This window comes from Malus sylvestris, chromosome 4 (assembly GCF_916048215.2).
Source record: "Malus sylvestris chromosome 4, drMalSylv7.2, whole genome shotgun sequence".
In the NCBI taxonomy this organism is placed as follows: domain Eukaryota; kingdom Viridiplantae; phylum Streptophyta; class Magnoliopsida; order Rosales; family Rosaceae; genus Malus; species Malus sylvestris.
The window spans coordinates 21,645,139-21,663,546 of NC_062263.1; the positions used below are offsets into that span (position 1 = coordinate 21,645,139).

General features: G+C 37.9%; 1 protein-coding gene across 1 annotated transcript; it reads right to left on the reverse strand.

The window, feature by feature from the left end:
- Positions 1–11,974: 11,974 nt before the first annotated feature.
- Positions 11,975–13,275, reverse strand: LOC126620086 (universal stress protein PHOS32-like). Its single transcript, XM_050288561.1, has 4 exons — positions 12,979–13,275; positions 12,676–12,785; positions 12,471–12,589; positions 11,975–12,203 (listed from the first exon to the last, which is right to left on the reverse strand). Exons 1-4 carry the CDS (start codon positions 13,151–13,153, stop codon positions 12,113–12,115), a joined length of 495 nt encoding a protein of 164 aa, XP_050144518.1. The 5' UTR covers positions 13,154–13,275; the 3' UTR covers positions 11,975–12,112.
- Between the last annotated feature and the right edge of the window lie 5,133 nt (positions 13,276–18,408).

An 18,408-nucleotide genomic window follows, 5' to 3' on the forward strand; every position in this document is an offset into this window, starting at 1 on the left:
TGGCGACTCCAAGCTCATAATCAATCAACTCTTGACTGAATATGAGGTTAGGAAAGATGATCTCGTTCCATACTTTCGGCTGGCAACGCAATTGCTACAAAGATTTGTGGCCGTAACACTAGAACACGTGCCAAGAAAAGAGAATCAAATGGCAGACGCTCTCGCCAACCTAGCCTCGAGCATAACGTTAGGAGAAGACGAAGCCATAAATGTGCCAGTCTGCCAAAGATGGGTAATCCCGCATGTCGCTGAAATGGTACTAAGTGATACAAATGTTATTTCCATACTTCCGGTCAACGTTGAAGAATGGAGACAGCCGCTGATCAACTACTTGGAGCATGGAATACTCCCAGATGATCCAAAACACCGTTCTGAAGTACGTCGACGAGCGCATCGCTTCCTCTATTACAAAGGGACACTCTACCGGCGATCTTTTGAAGGAGTACTTCTGAGATGCTTAGGCGATGAAGAAGCCAATCAAGCCAAGGAAGAAGCACACTCAGGAATATGTGGAGCGCATCAGTCCGGACCGAAGCTTCATTTCCAGCTCAAAAGAATGGGTTACTACTGGCCAAGCATGGTAAAGGACTGCCTAGAACACGCCAAAAGGTGCCAAGCCTGCCAATTTCATGCCAACTTCATACATCAACCGCCTGAACCATTACACCCTACAGCTACTTCATGGCCATTCGATGCATGGGGATTAGACGTAGTAGGACCAATTGCACCAAAGTCATCTGCATGAGAAGCTTACATCCTGGCTGCAACATATTACTTCTCCAAGTGGGCTGAACCCATACCCCTGAAGGAAGTCAAGAAGGAAACTGTTGTCCGTTTCATCAAAGAACATATCATCCACCGATATGGCGTGCCTCGCTACATTGTCACTGACAACGGAAAACAGTTATCCAACCGACTCGTGGACGAGCTCTGCGAGAAATACAAGTTCAAGCAGCATAAATCCTCCATGTATCATGCTCCGGCCAACGGTCTTGCAGAAGCATTTAACAAGACATTGTGCAACCTCCTGAAGAAGGTAATCGGCAGAACAAAGAAAGACTGGCATGAAAGAATAGGCGAAGCACTTTGGGCATACAGGACGACATATAGAACGCCTACCCAAGCTACACCTTATTCTCTCGTATATGGCGTGGAAGCTGTTCTACCACTCGAAAGTCAAATCCCCTCGCTAAGGATGACTCTACAAGAAGGCTTGACTGACGAAGAGAATGCAAAGTAGCGCCTTCAAGAGCTGGAAGCCCTGGATGAGAAAAGACTCGAAGCCCAGCAACACTTGGAGTGTTATCAAGCACGACTCTCCAAGGCCTTCAACAAGAAATTTTTCCCTCGTTCTTTTCAAATGGGAGATCTCGTCCTTTCATTGCGTAGGCCTATCATCACAACTCACAAGACAAAGAGCAAGTTCACGTCAAAATGGGATGGACCATACGTAATACAAGAAGTCTACACCAATGGCGCCTACTTAATCATGGCGGAAGACGGCTTGAAGATCGGCCCTATCAATGGCAGATTCTTGAAGCACTATTACCCCTGAAAGGCGACAACTCATGCTCTTTGTTCGCACGAGCCTAAACTGCATGAACCAAAGCTCCTGGCCCGCAAGAGCATAAACTGTGTACGGTAAAATCATCATCAAAATCACTGTTAAATTCATCACTCATTTGAACTACGTTATGACTTGATCCCTCCTCAACAAAGGGTACGTAGGCAACTTGAAGCATCAAAACTTCAAGTACAATCACACCATCTAAAAAAAAAAAAAATATATATATATATATATATATATATATATATATATATATATATATATATAACACTTTGAAGATTGAAGAGCAAATTCAAGAACATAAGTGCTTTATTTCTCTAGAAGAAGGAGTTGGCTCCAAAGCCTTATTATTAAAATAAAAAAAAATAAAAAAAAACATAAGGTACTACTTGAAAACTATGTCCTTAAAACTACGAAGGCGCTCTTCAAGCGAGCCTTCCAAAGTCTTCAAAGTCTCTACCTCGATGGGAGACAAGATGGGCAACTCCATAGCCATGCCTTTCTCTCGTTCTAGGCACGAAATCTCCTCTTGGTACTGAGAAAGTGCAGTTCCCTGCTCCGCAAGAACACTTTCAAGTTGCGATGCTTCGATTACCAACTGCTCCCGCTCTCGCACCAATGCATCTAGACGCCCCTGGACAGAAGTTAAAGAAGTCTCTGTGACTTGATAATTTCCTGAAACAGCTTGCTGAAAAGACCGGACTTCAGCCAGTGACGAGTTTATCGTTGCTAGCTGATGAGCTCTAACATCTGGACTCAACTTCTCCAAGGAAATAGCACGCAAGGAAGAATACTCAGTCGAGGCAGCCATAAGTTCGGCAATCTTGATCTTCAAGGATGAGGAATCAATGTTAAGGTTGTCAATCGCAGAAACAAACTTCAACAAATCCTCATTGAGCAACGTAAGGTCTTCCAGTGGACACTTAGAAATCCTCGCTTCAATATGGCCCTTGATCTCCATTGCCGCACCAAGACTGATACGACGGATGAGTTGCTCAATACCGCTAAGGTTCGGCCCTCTCAAAGAGATCTCAGAGCTAGCTGGCAAAGGTGTTAGACGCATGACAGGTTCTTGCATACCTCCACCTACACATGGCAAACTCGGGAAGTTCGGCGGATTTGGAACAAGCTCTACACCAGGCGGATCCCCGATCTCTCTATCTGTAGGTAGGCCGCCTATAAATAGCATCTCCGTATAGGAATAAACATCTACAGTTGCCAAATCAAAATGACGGGAAGGCCCAACCTAAAGACAACAAAGAAAGATGTTAGAAACAAAAGCCAAAATCATAAAAGCAGAAGAAATCATAAGAGAATATAAAGTACATACATCTCTCTCAAATGGCGCACGGTCATCGAATTGAGGAGGTCTAAACACTTCTTTCTTCTTATGACGAAAATTGACATCACTGTCAGCCTAAGCATCCTCAAGTGGTCGCTTGTTTGAAACTTGTTGACGCTGCTGCAAAATAAATCCATCTTCGTGCGAGTCACCTTCATCTCCTGCCTCTTCAGAAGCATCTGAATGTCGAGGAGACAAGCATGGGCGTTGAGGAGCTAAAGCTACAGGTCTATCTCGCAAAGGAGTGACACTCGCACAATCAAAAGGTACCAACTGTGTAGAAACCACAGAACAACCCTCTTTTAACGCATCATGATGTGAATGGGAAGAATTGGTACCACTTGCCGTCCCTAAATTCTCATAATATACCTTTGACCACCAACGTACGTAAACACGGGTTACTGGATTACTCTTGAACTCGTCATTGGTCGGCAGGGTGATAGAAGCATTTGTACATGCACGGGTACACGACTCCCAATGCATATACACGGCTTGCAAGGATTCTGATCGAGCTTTCTCCCTCAACGTGCCTAGCACATTTTGGACAAAACCAAATTGCCTACTAAAGCGATGAGGACTGTACGGCTGAATAATACATCGGTCTTCTTGCCGTAAAGAAACATACCCTGAGCGGAGACTTATAAGGTAAGACAAGTCTGAAAAGTGGATATGTGAATCATCTATGATGTTTCGCCGCACCGTGCCAAACCTCGCCAGGCGATCCATCTTCAATCATTCACAACTTCTAAATAATGCTTGCGCCTGCTGATCGTCGAGACTCTTCACAGAAAACACGCCAGAATACTTCGTCATCAAAGATCCTAGCTTGACTACGGAAGGCCCAGACTTGTCTAAAGTTGACGAAGAAAAATGAGTTCCAAAGTACTCACCCAACCAACCGTACACATAATGGTAAGGAAGTACCGCATCACGATCTTCAGTGCTTGCCAAGTCCGAAACAACTCTTAAGCCGTCGTAAATATTGGCTAAGACCGATATAGCAAGGCTAAAAGATTCGCTTGCAGCCATCTTGCTAGCAACTTTGAAGACTCTAGGACGAATTAAGTTGACATCGTCTTTAAGGAAGACAAACTTACAAAGCCAACAAGCTAAGAATGCAGCTAAGTAAGATTCTTCCAAGTGCTCTAACGCCACGCCAAGATCCTCAAATGTCCTTAACTCGTTAGGGATACGGTGCCCAGCTAGACCAATGACGCCTGACGGATCAGAATCTCCCTTAGGCCTGGTTGTTTTGTTACGACCATTTTTTTTCAAAAGCCTCTTGTACTTCACGGCATCCCAATACCAAAACCGGATCCACGAAGAAATCTTCACGCCTGACTTACCGGGGGCCTCTTGGAAAAACTTATGGTACGCCCAGAACAAATAGCGGCAGCTAGCAGGCAATCCTCGACTGTTGCGACAAGAAAACTCCTCCACACTAGGAACAACCTCGTCATAAAATTTTCCCTGGATGGGCAGACCCCCTAGCTTGTGGAGATCCCTAAGTGAAATCGACATCTCCCCTTGAGCCGTGTGAAGCGTGTTGGTCGCTGAACACCAATGCTTAAAGAATGCACAAATGACGGAAGGATGGCGATCATAACTAAACAAAGATGCGTATACAGCATGATAAAGGCCTGTGTTGGTAAGTACATCTTTGGAGCGGCTCAAGACATCTTCAAGCCATTCCCAATAAAACTCAACGAAGGCGGCTCCTCCAGTAGTCGACAAGGTGCTATTCCAAGCTATAGCTCCGCTACGGATACGATCACCAAGAAGCTTAGACTTAACCAAAGGGTTGTCACGATCATGGTGCGAAGAGTTCAAGATAAGAATCCTCGATCTGCACACCTTCCTCTTTGTAGTTGGTCGAACGGAGTCTACCAGCTCCCAAAATACCTTAGAAGACCACGACTTAATATGCATGGAGTTGTCTTTTATGGGAAGAACAAGTGCCTTAGGGCCAGTCAGTGGCACATAAAGCTTCAATGTCGTTCCACTATCTTGTGGATCGCCTTCCTTCGCAAGAATGGTGATGGTTTTGTTTTTAAAGCACTTAAGAAACACCATGACTGCAACGGAAAAGTCAGCCACAAAGCTTGAATAAGCACAACAAAAGTGGGCAGCTACAAGACGGTCCTTCAAAACACGTTACAGTAGCAAAGAAATCCATCGGTGAGGGCACAAACACACTGTGTATAAAAATAGACACATTATATGGTATTATATGTGTGTGCGTATATGGGTGTGTGTGCACACACACACACACATATATATATATATATATAAGACACAGCAACCAAGTTCCATATACAAATATATATAATGTGTACACAATGATGGTGATGGGACGATTGAAGGAATGTATATATATTCTAGAATCATAAACAGATTATATATATATATATATATATATATGAGGTCCAAAAAAAAAAAAAAAAAGCTTAAAAAAATACCTAAAAGCTTGCTGTTACTGCACCACGATGTCACCCGTCTGCATCATCCCTCTGCTCAATCTTCTGCCCATTGCCAAGCAACCTATGGGGGTATTTATAGGAAAAAAGAAGAGAGGGTGAAGATTAAAAAAAAAAAAAAAAAAAAAAAAAGATGGTGCGGATTGCACCATCTAAAAAGCAAAAAAAAAAATAAAAATATAAAAAATAATATAAATTAAATAAATTAATAAATAATAAATAATAAATAAATTTAAAAAAAACGGGGGGGATGGTGCGGATTGCACCATCTCAAAAGAAAAAAAAATTTAAAATAATATATAAAAAAAAGGGGGGATGGTGCGGATTGCACCATCTCAAAAGAAAAAAAAATTAAAAAAAACAATATAAAAAAAGGGGGGGATGGTGCGGATTGCACCATCTGAAAAGAAAAAATATATATATAATAAAATAATATAAAATATATATATATAATAAAATAAAATAAATAAATAAAAAGGGGATGGTGCGGATTGCACCATTGAAAAGAAAAAAAATTTAATAATAAAAAAATAATATAAAAAAAAGGAGGGATGGTGCGGATTGCACCATCTGAAAAGTAAAAAAAATAATAATAAATAATAAAAAATAAATATATAAATTTAAAAAAAAAAGGATGTTGCGGATTGCACCACATGAAGAAAAAAAAAAACAAATGCATTGAGAGAAATAAAGTCCATTTCATTGATTTCTCTGGAAAAATTACAGACGGAACATTTACATACCAAAAAAAAAAAAAAAACAAGTGCAAACAAACAAAAGCCTTCATTGATCAGGTGGCGCCTCAGTACTCGGCGGAGCCCCAGATCGGAGAGGCACCAGAGGGTGATTATTCAGAGCATCATCACTCGGCGGAACCCCAGAAGGAGAAGGCACCGAAGGTTGATCATTTGGAGCTTCATTACGCGGTACAGCCCCAGAAGACGAAGGCAAATGCTGCTGGAACAAACCCACAAACCTCCGATGATCAAGTAAAATCTGACCATCAGATTCCTGCATCTGGTCAATCTTCCTCTTCATGTTTGTCGCATAGCTATGTGCGAGCTTATGCAACTGTTTATTCTCTTGCTTGAGCCCTCTAATCTCCTGTTTGAGACTTATTACCTCAGCTGCCAATGATTCAACTTGACGGGTTCGAGCAAATAGGCGTTGGGCCATATTAGACACAGAACCTACACACTGCACACTGAGAGCCAGAGAATCCTTAACAGCCAACTCATCAGACCGTTTGGAAAGTAGTCTGTTATCTCTGGGAGTGACAAGGTTTCGGGCCACCGCCGCAACAGTCATATCATTCTTCACCACCGAATCCCCAACGGTAAGAGGACCAGTAGGGGATATGAAGGATGGGCGCCATATGTTGTCTGGGGAAGGCGGGACTGCCTCTTCACCAAGATTTAAGTCAAAACGACGGTCGGAGGGTCCAGACATTTTCAAAGGTGTTGAAGAAAGAAGAGGTCGGACAAATCAAGATCTTAGAAGTGCAAGAAGGGAGTTTTCTACAAGCAAAAAATTCAAGTGTGCTTTGAAACGAACTGCGTGCCTCTATAAAAATCAACACTCGACGGGAGTTCAGAGATTAATGAAGCGAGCTCAGAATTCAAAGAGGCCAATTCAAAAATCGAAGAGGCAAGCTCAGAAATCAGAGAAGCATCTTGCTTTTCCAGACGCGTTAGCACCCATCACGCGCAAACTCAGCTTTGCGGAAATCGCGGGCAATTTGTTAAAGCGCCAATCCCAGATATCGAAGAGGCGCCAGTCTTTTTCAGCCTCGTCAGCACCCGTCACGCGCAAACTCAGCTTTGCGGAAATCATGGGCAATTTGTCGAAGCGCCGATCCCAGATATCGAAGAGGCGCCAGTCTTTTTCAGCCTCATCAACACCTGTCACATGCACACTCAGCTTGGCGGAAATTACGAACAATTTGTCGAAGATTTCTGATAAAGAAGACAGCACATGAAGCCATACTGATCAATCACGCATTGGTTGCCGACACGAGTAAAAGAATAGTACCTCTACAAGTACTAAAGAATTTCCTATAACTGTCCACCTTCACCCTTCATAGCAAGGCAGACATACATAACATTTCTTCATCTCCGAGAACCTTTCTTCATCTCCGAGAATGTCTTCCCAACGAAGCCTCTCGAGTTACTCAGTGTTTCTTATTCCTTAGGGTACCTCTGCAAACAAATGACACCAAAGCAAAAGTATCTCATATCACTAGGGTAGAAAGCAAGGGTATCTCATATCATGCGTTCTCCCTGTCCTTTCCTTTGTCCTTGTTCTTACCTACAAAGACAAGGATAAAGAAAACAATATGCCAGAACCTCCACTCAAACTCGGATGCCACATTTGCCTGGAGAACAGATAAGGCAAGTGAAAATGATACCTTGCAGCATGTGGAGACAACGTGCAGAAGAAACAAGCAGAGAAGAATGCAGTCTTCACAGTCAGCTCAGCAGAAGGAGTCCGAGCTGAGGAACTCAAAAAGCTGCCACATCTGCCTGAAGAAATAAGCAGAGAAGAATGCAGCCTGCACAGTCAGCTCAGCAGAAGGAGTCTAAGCTGAAGAACTCGAGAAGATGCTACATTCTGCCAGAAGAATAGATAAGACAAGGGAAAATGATACATTGAAGCATGTGGAGACAAGCACAACAAAGCACGTGTCGATTCATCCGCTACTTCTTCAAAATCAAAAGTATCTCATATCATCAGGTTTGCAATCACTCTGGGTGGAGGACTCGTTTTGACCCTTAAATTCTTGGGTCGACTTGCTAGGCGTTGTGGGCTGCATGTGCCGTTTCACCACCCTTGGATCAAATCCTTAAAGATCAAGTCACCAACTGGAAGAAGAACCCATCAATCTTGAAGATCATACCGTTGACCAAACTGTTCAGGTGTGAATTAAAAAGATTGAACAAAGCAACAAGCCGTCACCTTCACCTCGTGCCTGCTTGCCATGTGTTCGAGTCAACCTTCAAGAATCAAGCCTCAACAGCCCTTGAAGAAGTTTCCGGCCAAATTCAAGATCAAGCATCGACGGCCCTTGAGGAAATCACAAGTCTGATTCAAGATCAAGCGTCCACCATATTTGAATCAAATCCAGTTCAAGAATAAGCTGTGGAAAATCAACAATTGGAGGAATCCAGAAAATCCTCCAACCCAGTTCAAGATCAAAGCTGTGGAAAGTCAACAAGCGCAACAAAATATGTGCCGATTCATCCACTACCAAAGCCAAAGATCATCTACCACATGAAGCTCCTTGTGGTCCAATTTCAACCTTCAAGATCAAGCCTCGACGGCCCTTGAAGAAATCTCCAACCCAATTCAAGATCAAGCCTCAACGGTCCTTGAAGAAATCTCCAGACTAATTCAAGATCAAGCCTCGACGGCCCTTGGATCGACATCTACATTAAGGGACTTCAAAACGCATCTCCTACACGTGACAAGCACATGTATACGACGCGCCTTGATGTGGGGGCATTTGTAGACATCGAAATTTCGGTAAATAAATGTTGACCGATAAATCAAAGTTTCAACGCTCATGTATTACATAAATTTTACACATAGCGTGTGTCTAAACAAAAAATCGAAATAAATTGGAAAAGTCATCAAACAGGACACGTGTCAACACCTGGCAGAAACGACTTATTTCATCTGGAATATTATATTCAAAATTAGGCCTTGGAAATTTCTATAAATAGAAGGCTAATTCATTCATTTAAGGGGAGGAATTCATATTACACCTTGAAGCTCTGAAGCTCTGAAACTCCGAAGCTCTCAAGCAATTCCCGAAAGATCAAGAAAGCCCTTTTCGATCAACAATCATCCTCCTTCAAGATCAAGCCCCGACGGCCCTTGAAGAAAGTGTTCTTCGTTCTTCATTCATCATTCTTCCAAGATCAAGCCCCGACGGCCCCTTAGATCAACAATCATCCACCTTCAAGATCAAGCCCCGACGGCCCCGTGAAGAACTTCCACCAAATTCAAGATCAAGCCCCGACGGCCCTTGAAGAAAGTGTTTTTCGTTCTTCGTTCTTCGTTCATTGTTCTTCTAAAATCAAGCCCCGACGGCCCCTTGGATCAACAACATCAACAAATCCACACGTCCAACCGTTCTTCAAGATCAAAGCCCAAAAGCCCCTGGAGATCCGTTCATCACTGTTCTTCAAAGATCAAGCCCAAAAGCCCCTTTGAAGATCTGCTCAAATCCACCTTCAAGATCAAGTCCACGGCCCTTGAAGAATGTTCATCCTTAGATCAAGCCCAACGACCCTTTGGATCAATCGCACATCCACAAATCAACACCTTACGGAGATTGAATCAGAGGATCAAATTTAAGAGAGATTGTAACCCAAAATCATCAAATACAAATATTATTTTGTGCACGTTGTTCTTGTATCTTTCGTTTCAGGAAAATTTCGTGTTTACAATTATAATGAGGGATTTTAAATTTATAGGATTATAAATCTCATAAAATATCAAACAATTAATGTCAAAACTATAAAAATATAAATATTAATTGTAATATAATGAGGTGTACAAAGTCAAGGGACTTTGATCAAACTTTGAATATCAATAAGGTTTTAGTCAAATAATGTTAAGGATTAGGAACCGCATCCAAAGTATCACTTTTAAATTTGTTGGCACTGGACAATTTTTCTTCTTCTTATATATGTAATGCCTTGTTTGATATGATGTCAATGAAAACTAAGGTTTACTGAAGAATACTTATAACCATGTGTGACCAAACTATTGTCTTTTAACATTACCTAGTTGTAATTATTAACAAATATTCTTAAATAAGCTAAGTACATCTCTAATCATTTCTCCTTAATAAATCAACCAATAATTGCAAACAAATACCTGTAAAGAATTCAGACAGCAGACAGGTTGTATGCCGTTCATGTGATTGATAAAATTGAGGGTTCATCATAAAATCAATTGGCAATATGGGGATTAGCCCAAGATCATATAAGCACATAGCAAACATTGTCCCTCATCACCAATGTGGGACAACTCTCAACAGTGATATCCTCCTATCGGTTTTTATGATCCTGAAAAATAAATTAAATGACAAACCTTAACGACGACAATTAAAATTGAAAAACGAAAGAGTGGGCAACCGATGAATGAAAGAGTGGCGACCGATGAACTTATTGTAATTTAGGAGCAACTTGTCTGTGAATCTGTTGACACATGATGTTACCAACTCACTAATATTTATTTATTAATGCTACACTTCAAAATATAAACTCGTCACCTACCGTGTTAAAAATTCGTACCTCTATAAAACCAGAAGGAAAAGCCCCACAAGAGAGATACGACTACTGCTACCGCTGTAATATATCATGGCTGAGGAAGTGAGGAAGTTTGGGGTTTGGGGAAGCTCGTTAATTATGTCACAGAGTGGCCGTATACGTAGCTCTGAGACTGATAGGCGTGAAAACCGAATTTTATGGTGAGAACCTGCAGAACAAGAGTGCTTTGCTGCTCAAATACAACCCAGTTCACAAGAAGATTCCTGTGCTTGTCGACAAGGACCACAACGAGAAACCAATCGCAGAATCCCTAGTTATTCTTGAATACATTGACGAGAGTTGGAAGCATCAAGGCTCTCCGATTTTGCCTCAAGAACCTTACCAAAGAGCCAATGCATGCTTCTGGGCTAGCTTCATTGATGAAAAGGTAGGGATTAATGTTTCGATTTAATCATTTTGTATCTGATTCAACATAAAATGCGTGCTTATGTTGCTCGACAGTAAATCTAAAGCATTGAGTATGTGTGGATTCTCACTGGAATGTCTGCAACAAGTTACCACGTTATAGTCTAACAACATAAGATTGTCTATTTTTATGTTTTCAAGGTTTAGTATGTGCCGGGAATATACAAAGCTTTTTGGGACAAGGAGGACCATGAGAAGGAGGTGGATGAAGTGCGAGCTACATTTTGTGATAGGATAACATTAGGGAGATTAAATTTGTAAATAAAAACTAAATAATATGAAAGTTGATGATGAATTATACTTAAACATTGACAAACGTGTTTATTATTATGGGAACTTTAATGAAAAGCACCCGATATTGTTCACTCTAACAAAAAACCACATTTTTACACTAAAAAATCAATCCTGATACTATTCACTTTACCCTTTATTTTGTCCTTATCATTAAAACTCAAAGTTTTCAAGTCATTTTCATTAGTTTTCCTTATTATTATTGGTGACGTATTTTTTGTAGTAAGTACTTTTGTCATAGCTCTATTTAAGGCACAACAAATTTTGTTACCCAAATAAAAACACAACAAATTTATTTATTGAAAAAATCCAAATGCTTAACTTTTTAAGGATTTTTTGTCAAACTTCGTTGGAGACACTTTAGGTATTGAAAAAGGGTTATACTAGCAAAAATATTATTTGGGGTAATTATTTTTAATATGAAATATAATTAAATCCATAAACGCGGGTAAAGACAATGAGACAGAGATGTTCGTTGAACAGTGTTTTGCGGTCAATTTAATTGGCTATGATTTCAAGAACAAACTAATACACAAAACCAAATGTATGCATCTTCAACAAAGCAATGCCAACGTCGAAAATAATGGCAGATTATTATAAAAACCGATCCAAGTTTCTAATTATTTATCGATAATACAGATTATTATAAAAACCAGATCCAAATTTCTAATTAATTATCGATAATATAGTTTTAATGTTGTTGCATGCTCGGGTCCTTGACGATGGTCACAGGGATTGAAGCATTGGTGAGCACAAAGTTGCTCACACTCCCCAGTACGATCCTGTTTAATTTCCACAAAACAAATAGATTAAACATATAATCCAAATTAATTAAGACAACCTTATTAAAAAATTAAAAGAAAAACTTGAAGCATTTGTCCTAAACTGAAAATTCGTGAGTATTTTTTTTTTAAATTTATTTCCCTATGTGCATGGAATATTTAGTTCAATTACCGAAGTTTCAACTCGATTAAAATTTAGGGACAATGCTTCAATTTTTTTAAGTTGATTATTGAAAAGAAAGAAATCTAAGAAAATCGCACCCATACCTTTTGATGGTGCTAAGCCCTCTGCTTCCCATGACCAAAGAGTCCAGCTTCAGATCTTCAACTGCTTGAAGCAGCTTCTCCCTTGCATCTCCCCAATACAATTTTGTCACAACAATCACCTGCAAATTAATCCCATAAAAAATCAAACACAAAACAATCACTAATCAAAACCCAGATAAAGATTATCCAATTAATTAAAGCAAACCTCTTTCTGCCTGGAAACAGTGTCGAGTGTGTCAAGAACTTCCATATCAGTTTGGACACCGTAATTCTTCATAATCTGTGGCTCCCTAAACTCTGTCAATGGAATCAGAGCTACAAAAATTAAAAAAAATCCCAGATCAGAAACATAACCAATTTGATTCAAAGCTTCAAGCTTTACCTATAAATAAATAAAAGTATTAGATCATAAATTCTCTATGCAGGACTAAGAACCCAAAACCCATGGATAATGAATCAATAACATGTCACCTTTGTCATCTACGAGATTATAAAGATATATACTTACGAGAACCGGATTGGGCCCAGAGCTGGGAGCGGGACTCGCCGAGGGAGTTGGGTTTGATGTGGATGATGTAAAGGGTGTCACCTTTGTCAGCCAAGTTCGCAATCGCCCATTCCAAAGCGTTCTTGCTGCTCTTCGAGAAGTCCATCGCCACTCCAATCTTCCTATCCTTTCCCATTCTCTCTCTCCCTCTCTCGCTCTTCTGCAACTCTAGGGTTACAAATCCGACAAGGAAACACAATCGTTGCGTGAGAATTTCCCCTTAAAAAGGATGGGTTCGAAGCTTGTCTTGTAAGCAGAATATAAAGGAAACGGAATGATGACGCGTTGTAGGCTATGTAGCTAATGGTACTGGGTTGTGCGTTTTACTGCTGGCTGGTATTTGTTTTTCGTTTCATCCTGACCGTCCACGTTGGGCCATGGCCTTAGTGGTGGGTCCGACTTTTGTATAATACGGGACTAAAGACCGTTGGATCGTCGCATGGGGCTCTATGCTATGGTCACGTGATAGAAGCATGAGGACACGATGACTGTGAATGCATTATTATGTTTGGGATTAGCATGGCGTGTATGTAAGTGTATGGATATTGGATATGTGTTAGTTTAACGAATCAATTGCTTTGCTTATAACCTTAAACTATTCAAAGTAGTGGAATGGTTTTTGTGTTCTTATTTTTACCTCATGTAATTATACTTTACTTTTATTTTTAATAATTAATGGATTGAATAAAGTTTTGTTTGTTTAATTTTTTTTTCTTCTTCAGAAAATGAGGACAATTAATGATAAGTCACGGTTATCCACCCCTTCCGGGGGCCAGGAAGACTCACAAAGACATTAGAATTTAGTCATGGGACTCACTGCACATCAAAACTCAACGATCTAAACAGTCTATTTCGTAAGTCTCGATTCATAGATTATCTTTGTAAAAATTCAATTCATTCTGAAATTATTTGTCTATTTAATCATCACAGTGAAATTTCAATATTTTCTTATAACAAAGTCTTGATCAATTTATTTGAACTCAATTAGATGCTTTAAATATTACTAATTTGGTTAAAAAATTTCAAGGATGATTTATGAGGTGCAATTTAAAAAATAGATTATTTTTATCATTAAAGTTCGATGTGATGTGAATCTCATAACTAATCTCCAATTTTATAAAAATTAAGATATTTTCCCTTAAAGACCGCCTTCACTATATTGCAAGCGTATCTCAAACGGGGGTTTATTTTTCAATTATATGATGCTATTGAAATTATATATGTCTTCGTGTCACGTAAATTCTTGCTTTTTTTCCCATATTTGGATGAAGGAAGCGGCTTTGCACTTTCTTTTGTCATTGTCATATGACTCATACAAAGATATGAATATGATCATATCTCATCCTTAATTCGTGGCCAATATCTACGCTGGAGTTCTAATTGAATTACGTACCATAACAAGAAAATGGAAAAACCAATCCATTATGCAATGCAAATGCGACAAGCATCTTCCACGTCCACATCCATATGTATAAAACTTCGTTTGAAACTAGTTTTAAAATAGTTTAAAGCGTTTTTGAAAAATATTTTTAGAATAATCATTATTAAAAATAAAAGTGAGTTCTAGAAAAATATTTGAAGTGTTGCACACAAGACACACATAATTGATATTTTTTTGCAGAAATCACTTTTAAGTATTTTTGAAATTGAAAAACATTTAATATTTTTAGTCATTTTAAAAATACTTCTAAAAATGTTTTAAATATTGATTAAATCTTTAAGTTGACTGTTGAATGGTTTTGTATCTCGTTATAAAATGTTGAGATTAATGATAAAAGTCAAGACATGCTTAGCTGTGTAGGCTGCTAAGTTTAAACAACAAGATTAATTGTGAACCGATAATTAAAAACTTGACAATTAAAACGTTGAAGCGCTTTTTTTCTTTGTTTTATTGTTTGAATGGGATAAAATCCAGATTTTAAGGTCATGCATGCGTGCAGAAAATTCAGCACGACAATTGACAAGTCAAGGTCACCTCGATCTATCAAATCAAATTTGACCTCAACAAATCACACATTAAAGTAACGAGTAAATTGTAATTATAATCCATTAATTTTAATTCAATTAAAGCAATGATCGTTTAACTGAAAATTCATTACCATTGGTCCATCAACTCATCAAAACATGCAGCTATGGTCCCTCCACTAAAAATTCATTACCATTGGTCCCTTAACTTTAATTCAACTGGAGAAATAGTCCCTTAATTTTAATCAAATTATAGCAATGGTCATTTCAACATAACTCGTTTTAACAAAAAAATTGACATAGTTGACACAAAATGACTATAATTACACACTTTAATGAGTTGAGAGACCCAAATTATATAAATGGTTATTCCAACATAACTTATTTTGACAAAATTTGACGAAATTGATGAAAATGACTGTTGCTACACATTTTGATAAATTAAGGGACTAATGTTAATAGATTTTTAGTTGAATGACCATTACTCCAATTTAATTAAAATTAAAGGACTATTTCTACAATTTACTCTAAAGTAATTCCACCTCTAAAAGTTCTAGGCTATCAATGCCTAAACTGAATAGTTCAGTCTATTTGTATTAAAATAATTTTTAAGTAATTTTAGATAAAAAAAATTTAATTAAGGGGGAAGGAGCATGATTAGATATTTACAGAAAAAATATATAATTTTTTAAAATGATTTTTCTATTTTTTAATAGTTTAAATCATGATTGATGTCAGCGTGATGTCATACCACCCGGGCGTTGGGCTAGGCGATTCGGGCCTTAAGGAACAATCGAGCTCCCCCCTTCAGCCCAGTGGATTGGTGTGGGCTGGAAAGTTTTTTTGGGAGGGGGGGGTGGGGTAAGGGGATTTTGGGGCCTAGAGGATTTCAATGGGCTAGAAGTGCACTTAGACGGTATTTGGGTCAATAAAGATGGTGAATTTATGTATTTTAATTTTTTTTCTTATGCCAGGAAATGAGTTCTAAGATTTGAGTCTTTGCAACTAAAGAGAAAACAACTAAAAACTCAAATTTTGAGTTTTGACAATTCAAGTACGTGCATTGAAAATAATTGGAGTCAAAACTCAAATCTTAATTTTTTTTGTTGCCATGAGCTCCATCAAGGACCCAAATCTCATATTGAAACTTAAATTTGAGTCACGCTTTGCCTCAAAATCCAAATACGAGTTTTAAGTCTCATACATTAAAGAGTTTTGCCTTGTATGTAGATCCTTGTATTAAAATATTCTTACTGAGTTTTTGTTTTGGGTTAGTTTCGAAGAAAGGAAAACACACTAACTTTTGGAATTTGACCAAAACACAAATAATAATAAAAACAGTTTTAGTAAAGTTTTGGGCTGTATTATGTTTTGAAGCCCCTTGTGACTCGCTCAGGCTTTTTGAGCAGGCAGTAACAGTACAAGGCCAGAAGTGTGAGTTTTTAGGCCTGCATATTAATGGATGGGATTCTGAAAATATGTCATGTTTTCAGGCCGGCATATTAATGGATGGGATTCTGAAAATATGTCATCTTTTGTGAAGTCCACTTGGCCACTAGCGACCTGCCTGCCTAGACAGTAGACAATGGGGTTCAGAACGGACAAGGATTGTCTGCCCTCCTACTTCCGATGTCTTCATGTGCCTTCTTATTTGTGTGGTCACGGTTAAGCCACGTCAACATTTTATATTGTTTTTTTTATAGAGATAATAAGACAACAAAAATGAATAGTAATATAAAATGTTGACGTGGCTTAACCGTGTCCACACAAACAAGAGGGCACCGGAAGTGGGAGGGCAGACAATCCTTGTCCGTTCTGAACCGTGGCACCTAGGAATAGGATCTCTATTTTGTGGTATATAGGCTTGTAAGAGAAATGTGGGGGCTTTCTTAAAGTGGAAATCTTCGTCATTTTTATGGGAATTGTGCTAAAAACTTGAGGTGGCGGAGAGTTCATGGAGAGTTCATGAAGAGTCTTATTTTTGAAATAGCCTCTTTAGTATTTCTCGGACTTGTAGTCATACAGACTACAAAAGGCTAAGTAATGTTAGGAATACTAAATTTGTAGACTAAATTTGCAAACTAAATTATGTGTCACCAATAGTAAATGAGCACGTTTATCAACGTTTAAGTAATAATCCAATCATCAACTTCCATGTCATTTAATTTACAAAATTAAGTCTCCCTAGCATTACTCCAAAAGCCTAGGCTAAAATCAAGATAAAGTGTCTAAAATGACAAAATGATCCTCATTTTTTGTCAAATAATTTTGACCCATTGTTTATTAAATTGAAAGTATTTTTTTTATTCATTTTGGTCCTTTAAATGACTGATGGTGGACAAACTTATGGACCATTTCTATTAGTTTCAAAATTTCAAGTATCAAATTAAGTGGTTATGTAAATCTCAATGACCATTTTAACTAAAAGTAAAACTTATATTATGATTAATTTACACATTTCTTTTCTTTTCTTTTTTGAACAAAAGTACGAATTCATTAAGCAAAACAGAATTCATACAAACTGAGGATATTGTGCAAAATGGGCCTCCATAAAAAGGACAAATTAGGTTCCCATTCAATGTCCTTAGATTTTAATAAATGTCATTAATTATTTCAATAGTAAAATATTTTTTATTTCTAAATATATTCATTTAGTTTTAGAAACATTACATTTGTTATATTTATATTTATGGCTAATTTTTTTTGGTCATATATTTTTATTTTTAGTTTGTACATATTTTTAATTTGCAACACTTTTTTTTAATTTGTACCAATTTTCTTTTTTAGTTTTAATTTGTACTCATATATTAATTCCTTTTCATGCCCATATTTTTTAAACTTTTATTTGTATTTGTACCCCATATTTTTTAATTTATTTGTACCCATTTTTTAATTTTGCAAAGGGGTGTGCTATCCACACACCTCATTTTACTTCTCACACACCCTTTATAATTCTTGTCCGTTGATATTCTTCAATTCATCCGATCCGACGGTCGAAAATTAAAAAGGTGTGTGAGAAGTAAAATGGGGTGTGTGGATATCACACCCCTTTTGCAAAATGTACCCATGCTAATTATATGTATTTATTTTATGTTTTAAAATATATCAATAGTTATTTTTTAAAATATGTTAATAATTATGTGGGCATATTTTTTTGCTATAATTTTTGTGAAGAACAATGTTACTAATTGATTTTTAAGTATTTATTATATTTTTAAAATATTATATGAATTTGTTTAAATTTTATAATTTGTGGGACATTAAATACATAAATGCATAAGTTATATCTCTTAAATAAGGCTAAGGATCTCGATCAAAATATTTAAACAAACAAGTTTCAGTCTAACAATTAAGTTGATTAAAGATCGAAAGTAAAATGACTCATAAAAAAATAAGTAGAAAAATAGTACAATGCAAATAACCATT